The 7,093-nt window shown below is 41.4% G+C and overlaps 1 protein-coding gene across 1 annotated transcript; it reads left to right on the top strand.

The window, feature by feature from the left end:
- The first annotated feature begins 1,023 nt into the window (after nt 1–1,023).
- On the top strand, nt 1,024–7,081 carry nop56 (NOP56 ribonucleoprotein). Its single transcript, XM_015379899.1, has 12 exons — nt 1,024–1,125; nt 2,133–2,222; nt 2,296–2,410; nt 2,654–2,818; nt 3,031–3,229; nt 3,517–3,704; nt 4,138–4,289; nt 4,483–4,583; nt 5,108–5,256; nt 5,446–5,567; nt 5,796–5,915; nt 6,239–7,081. The coding sequence occupies exons 1-12, from the start codon at nt 1,123–1,125 to the stop codon at nt 6,521–6,523; spliced, it is 1,689 nt and encodes a 562-aa protein (XP_015235385.1). The 5' UTR covers nt 1,024–1,122; the 3' UTR covers nt 6,524–7,081.
- The last annotated feature ends 12 nt before the right edge of the window (nt 7,082–7,093 follow it).

Genomic DNA, 7,093 nt, shown 5'->3' with positions numbered 1-7,093 from the left:
ACTCTTTTATAAGGGTCTTAGGTTCCTTTGTGCTAATTTTGTTGTCTCATCTCTGTCCTCTTCAGACAGTTTTCAATCACACTGGAATCAAATCAGATCCCGGTTTTAATGACTTCAGATGCAGCTTGATAATATTCCATTTTTTAAGTGTTAAATATGTTGTATTTAGAGAAATCTGACTCTAAAAACACACTTAAAAATAAAGACAAGCTCTCCCTCACAGGATCTTGATTCTTTGTCACACACCTCATTGAGACATTTAAAAAAATGTTTTTGTTTTGTTTTTTAATCCAAATGCATTTACATCTTTCTACTTTTTTTATTTTACTTGTTTGTGAATAATAGCTTAATTTGGGCTTGGAAACCTTTGAAAATGACAGGAGCCTAATTCATATATTGTGGATGAAAACATTTGCGTGGTGTTGTGTCCTTTGCATCCCTGGTGTAGTGCCACACACGAACGCTAGAGGACGTATACTTACATGGAAACACTCCAGTTTGAATATTTTAAGTTTTATATTTGAATTCAACTTGTTCTGCGGTTAAATTTATAAAGCAATGTGGAATTGAGCTCTGGTGTCAAATATCTCAGCTCCTTTGAAGTTGCTCTGATAGCAGAATCACAGAAATAAATCACCTTATTGCTACACTTCCTGTATTGTAAGGCATATTTTCTAACAATAAACTGTGCAGATTAATTATTTTGTTTTTAATTGAATTTTAGGGAAACATGGAAGAAGTTTTCAAAACGTAAGGCATTTTTAAACCATTAACATTAGAAACTAGTTCTTTACGATTTTTTTTAATTTACTGCAGTTATTTCAGTGGGGAAAAAATTTTTTATTTGTGTTCTCCAAACAGACCTGAAATGACAGAATCTAATCAAAACAGAATCAAATTGTGTTAAGAAATGACTATATAACTCAAATGTCATACATCTTTGGGGTAGGGATCCTTGGTAGATCCTCTGAGGATATTATTCTTAATCTCGCGGGGTCGTGTAGATCTCGCGTTGTTTGAATCACATGTCTCTGTGCTGGAAACGCCTGCGCCGTCTTTCCTCAGAGGTTAACGAAGAGAGCAGACACGCTTTGCGTGGTTCTGCAAACATACTCTGCAATAATGGTAGGTTTAAAGAGGTTAAATGTATCCGTTATAAAACGACAGAGAAAGTAACTAATGTTGCATTACAACAGCTTAGGTTGGCTTTGATTGTAGTGTTTAATTGCAACAAACTAACGGGCCTGTTAGAACATTAGAGGCGCGGCTAGCTAGCCCCGGTTAATATTGGTAGAAACTTATTTTCGCATCGTTGAGACGGATGTAGATCACTTAGAAAGAAGATGGGTTTAACTTAAGTGGTAACATCTGCTAAACGGGGGGTTTCTGCTCCTGCTGTGCACTAAGGTTTAGTTTAACTGTTAGCAATTGTTAGCACTAGCATCATACCTAGGGCCCAGAACAACACGTGGGGTCCACATGAAGGCCATTCGGTTACTCCAGAACTAGCACTTTGTTCTTTAACACATTTAAACTGATCTATGTTAGGAATAGAAGGATTTTATTTTACTTTTCAAAATTTAACCTGATAAACCCCGTTATTTTTGCTCGATTGTTAACCACGTGTCGACCCTGCAGTCAAACGCAGTCATAGCGGCATTATTCTGTGAGGGTTTTACTTACAGAAAATACAGAAAAAATAGAGGATGGCACTCATTAGGAGTAACTCATGTCAGATCGGGACATGAACCCAGTAGATTATTTAGTTATCTAAGGTTAAAAGGCTGCTATTTAAGTCTGATTGATCTAGACTGTTTTGAAATAAAATGGTTTAATCAAAATGTAATGGCTGCTTTTAGTTTAGTGTTCCAAAAGCTTCTTATTCTACTGATTGAATAAAAATTTTAATCTTAATTTGGAATCATGTCACTAAATATTAGGATTTCCTCATTGTTGTTTGGTTACTGTGTGATCTTAAAAGTTTATTTTTGCCAAATTCTCTAAATCTTAACAGGATATCCAAATATTTTATAAATGGACAGTTTCTTTATGTCCATATCATGTATTTGAATGGGAATGAAGCTTTAACTTCTTACTAGTTATGTTGGCATAATTTAAATTTCCATCTGCAGGTTGTGCTGCATGTGTTGTTCGAGCATGCGGCAGGTTACGCACTGTTCGTGGTCAAAGAGGTGGAGGAGATCGGCATGCTGCTCCCTCAGGTGAGATTATGGATGCCCTGGTCTTTGATTGTGCTGCTGTGGGAGCAGGATTCACTGAGTGGGTGTTTGACAGGTGGAGCAGAGCGTCTTGAGTCTGGGGAAATTCAACAGCATGGTGAGCCTGGCTGCCTTCTTCCCCTTCCGGTCTGCTCAGGCTGCCTTGGAGAACATGAACGCCATATCTGAAGGTCTGTGGTTTTCAGTGGATGTCTGTAAATAAGGTCTCCTTTATGGGAATAAGTTCCTTTTTGCAGTCTGTAAAAATTGTTGGTGCTGGTCCTCAGTTGTAATGATGTATTTTAATCTGTCAATCCACTGAATTGATGTGATGACAACCTAATGTTGACCCTGAACATCTGAGGGAAGCAGTATTATGTTTTTGATGCGCATCACCTCGCTGTCCACTGAGTCACATGTTTTGGTCTTTGCAGGTGTGGTTCATGCAGATCTGAAGTTGTTCTTGGAAACCAACCTTCCTCTGTCTGGAAAGAAGAAGGCTAACTTGGGAGTGTCTGATGCCAAAATCGGAGCCGCTCTTCAGGAAGAATTCACCATTTCTATACAAACTGGCGGAGCGGTGGCTGAGATAATCAGAGGTCAGGATGGTTCTTTTTTTTTTTTTTTTTTTTTTCTTCCAAGACTCTTGCGTAAAAGAAAAGTGTTAAATAAGTGGCCTGTTGTGATGCATCCTTATCCTGAAACTCATGAAGGTTGATACTGAAAATCTGAACAGCCACAAGATGTTAGAGATTTTTGTTCCCTCTTACTGTGAGGAAAACTTCTCAAACAGCCTCTTTAATCCTGACAGGTGTTCGTCTGCATTTCCACTCCCTGGTGAAGGGTCTAACTGCCCAGGCCGCCTCCAAGGCCCAACTGGGTCTGGGTCACAGTTACTCCAGAGCCAAAGTCAAGTTCAATGTCAACAGGGCCGATAACATGATCATCCAGTCCATTGCTCTGTTGGATCAGCTCGACAAAGACATCAACACCTTCTCCATGCGAGTCCGGTGGGTTTATGATGCTTTTTGCTCAACAGTGTAACAGCATGAGGTTCATTCATCCTCCTAATGCTTACCACAGACGGTGCATCAGAGTACTGCCTGCATAGAAACTGGAGGCACATGAAGCTCTCCCAGCACTGGTGCTTTGTTGGCTATTGTCCAGTAAGGCTCACTGTTGGTTGAGACATCATTTTTTTTTTCACAGCTCAGATTGGTGTCAAAGCATAGCTTATTCTGACTTTCATGTCCAGTACCTTTATAACCTTGGTTAACCTGCATTCTTCTGTTTGCAGTGAATGGTACGGCTACCACTTTCCAGAGCTGATCAAGATCGTGTCGGAGAACTCCATGTACTGCCGTCTGGCTCAGCTCATCGGCAACAGGAAGGAGCTCTCAGAGGAGAGTCTGGAGAGCCTTGAAGAAGTGGTGATGGACAGCGCCAAGGCTCAGGCCATCCTGGATGCTTCACGCTCCTCCATGGGTGAGCAAACGGCGATAGCGGTGAAGGTTGCGCAGCTTTGCCTCTACTGGGAGGTTATTGCTTTCAATCTTTCTGTTGAATGGGACCTAAAAAAATATTGTGCCTAGGGATATTGTGGAATTGTGACTTACTTTAATCTTAAAGTCCAGTAGAAAACATCAAAACTTGTGGTCTTGTTAAAATACACGAAAGTTCTAGTGTGATAAAAGCAAAATGTCTATTCAAGTGTCATTGAGCCCCTTTTATGCCCACCTTGGACCACCAGTCGTCCTTGGTGCCTAACACAGGGGGGCAGAGCAACTCTCTCATAAACCTGTAGTGGAGGCACTAATCCTCGCTGCGGATCCTGTCGGGAGAAACATCCTCAATGTAAACAATGCAGCGGATGAGAAGTTATTGCTTCTTCTCATTGTTCCCTTGTCTTCCTATTCAGGTATGGACATTTCACCCATCGATTTAATCAACATAGAGAGGTTCTCGAACCGTGTGGTATCTCTGGCCGCCTATAGGCTGGAGCTGCAGGAGTACCTCCGCTCCAAGATGAGTCAGGTGGCCCCGAACCTGGCAGCCCTGATTGGAGAAGTGGTGAGCGAATGTTTTTGATTTTCATGATCCATGGGACCGATGATGTTATACCAAAATCTGTCAATCCACTGATCCTATGTGATGAGAAATACATTCGGTGCTGAAGGTCCTTTTTTTAAAATGTGCAGAGCCTGAATAAACTGCCTCGTGGTGTGCGTTTCTTGGCGGTAAAGACATGTTCTTACTTTTCCAGGTTGGAGCCCGACTTATCTCCCATGCTGGTAGTTTGACCAACCTGGCCAAGTACCCGGCGTCCACCGTTCAGATCCTGGGAGCAGAAAAGGCCCTGTTCAGGTACTGGGGCGCCCCCTCCCTGCTGGGGAAAGAAGTGGCTGCAGTGATGGCAGGGTTGGGCTGGAGCAGAGTTGGGTGACTGGAGTGACTACTCTGGAGTGAGCCCACTCGTTCTAATGCACCCCCACAGTCTGAGCAGCCACTTAGATCACTGAGGTAGACATGAGCTGTTGCACAAAGTTACACCTGCTGAATCGTACAATTTTCTCCAGGTTTCTAGTAAAAAATGTCATATTAATGAGAATTAAATGTGCAGCCTGCACACCTCACTAGTCAGTTACATTGGTCACTGGAGAAGCTATTCATCCACTAGAGGGAGCTGTTCACCAGCTGGCTTTATATCAACCTTTGTGTTTTTAACTTGTCTTTTAAAAACCTTCACAATGTGAATGTGTCCCTACATGTGAAGGTGTTTAATTTTACAGATGTCTCGTGATTTTAACAAGTTTTTTTTTCTTTTTCAGATTAATCAGTGATTAGATTGTTTCTAATAGAGGTGAAAAGATAATTATGTGTCCACACAGAGCTTTGAAAACGAGAGGAAACACGCCCAAATATGGCCTCATCTTCCACTCGACCTTCATCGGACGAGCTGCAGCGAAGAACAAAGGCCGCATCTCTAGATATCTGGCAAACAAGTGCACCATTGCTTCACGCATCGACTGCTTCTCCGGTGAGTGAACGTGTGGGTCTTTTGTGGAGACTTGTAGAAATGCCTGCAATGATGCTTTCATTTTTCGTCAACAGCATTCATCCGACAGGTTGATGTTGAGAAGTTGTTTTCTGAGGAGGACTGCATGTGCTCTGCACAGAATAAAAAAGTGTGGAATCCTCCCTCTGACTATTGTTTCATTCCTTCCAGAGCTCCCCACTAGTGTATTTGGAGACAAATTGCGTGAACAGGTGGAGGAGCGTCTGTCTTTTTATGAGACAGGAGAGGTGCCGCGGAAAAATGTTGACGTCATGACTGAGGCTGTGAAAGAGGTGAGCTCAGTTTTAAGTCTCTAAAAGCATTGATAACAGGCGTGGTGTTTGTCTACCTTTTTTAAGTCTTATAAATGTGCTGTAAATGATGACAAAATATTTCCCTGACATAATGCTGAGGGTAGAAACTGATTTAATGAGCCTGATGCAGCATTTTAAAGTCCCTTGGTTGGTAACCTGATGTTGCTTTCCTGATTTAATCAGTTTTTGGTTCCCTTTCCTTTTCAGGCTACTGATGTTGCAGCTGAAATGAAACGTAAACTGGAGAAGAAAGAGAAGAAACGTAAGAAGCGTGAGAAGAAGCTGCAGGAACTTGCAGCAAATGGAGAAACAAACGGCGAAGCAGAGGTGAGCTTTGTGGATTTTCTTCTGCTGCATGTTCAGATTTGAGACCTGACCCACATTTATGGTCTGGCCTCAGTGTACGGCATGCTAGATCAACTTTAGACTCCGAACCATTGGCTGGTCCTCCTTAGTGGGCTAGATCACTGAAGAGAGTCAGACAGCAACTCAGTTTAAAGCACATACTGATGTTTTTGCACCAAAGGTGCACTACTTAAAATGTGATGTCATACAATTTAAAATGTTTTTAAGTATAGAGATCTGGAAACCAGCTGGATTAAGTCTTGCATGTAGACAAACTGCTTTTTATTCAATTTTTTTCTTGTAAGATGGAGGATGGAGAAGCCGACACACCTGTGGTGAAGAAGAAAAAGAAAAAGCAAGCTGCAGAGCAGACTGAGGAGGCCGAATCGGTTGAGACTCCGGTCAAAGCAAAGAAAAAACAAAAGGCTGAAGACGCAGAGGAAACCACGGACAATGGGGCGGAGGAAACGCCGGTCCCACCTAAGAAAAAGAAACGAAAGAGTGAAGCTGTAGCTGAGGAGGCAGAAGAGGAAGCTCCAGAAGCAGTTGCATCTGAAAAGAAAAAGAAAAAAAAGAAAAAGACAGAATAGTTTAAAAGGACTCTTCATTTCAGTGTACAGTTTATTTTCATACTTATCCTTAGTTAGAATATGTAAGATTTTAAGCAGAGTAGATGCTTTTGAATGTATCTTTGAGTTAAAGTTGTATAGATGTTTTCTATCAAAGTGAGGAATTGGTGCCTCATGCCTTAATAAGATGGACCTGCTAATTGTGCTTGTTGGGATTGTTGAATCATGGCCATCTAGAACTGTAATGTAACTGCAGAACCATAAACTCATTTCTATTAAAGCACACTGCATGCGAGGCTTGAGTGGCTGAAACTGTTTAATGCAACATTTTCAGTTTTTCTAAAGGAGTTAGATGGTAATGAGCTGTTTTTGATAAATGGCAGCAACATTTTAAAGCTGTGATTACTGTAAGTCTCCATGCTGCCAGGAATGACCAGTGTTAAGTGCAGGAGTTCATGGTTTGGATTTGAGGATCTGTTTCGGTGAATATTGTATAAAAGTCCCTCCAACACACTTGGCCGATATGCCTTTTGTTATTTTTGTAATTAACAGTTGTAATAAAGCATCTACTTTGCTACAGTGTGATCTCAA

The sequence above is a fragment of the Cyprinodon variegatus genome, unplaced genomic scaffold, assembly GCF_000732505.1.
Source record: "Cyprinodon variegatus isolate N-32 unplaced genomic scaffold, C_variegatus-1.0 Scaffold202, whole genome shotgun sequence".
Classification (NCBI taxonomy): domain Eukaryota; kingdom Metazoa; phylum Chordata; class Actinopteri; order Cyprinodontiformes; family Cyprinodontidae; genus Cyprinodon; species Cyprinodon variegatus.
This window is presented reverse-complemented; position numbering and strand designations above follow the sequence as displayed.

Coding starts and splice junctions, on each gene's coding strand:
- nop56 (XM_015379899.1), top strand. Junction 4,584..5,107: donor GCAGAAAAGGCCCTGTTCAG/GTACTGGGGCGC, acceptor GTGTCCACACAG/AGCTTTGAAAACGAGAGGAA. Junction 5,916..6,238: donor AAACAAACGGCGAAGCAGAG/GTGAGCTTTGTG, acceptor TTTTCTTGTAAG/ATGGAGGATGGAGAAGCCGA.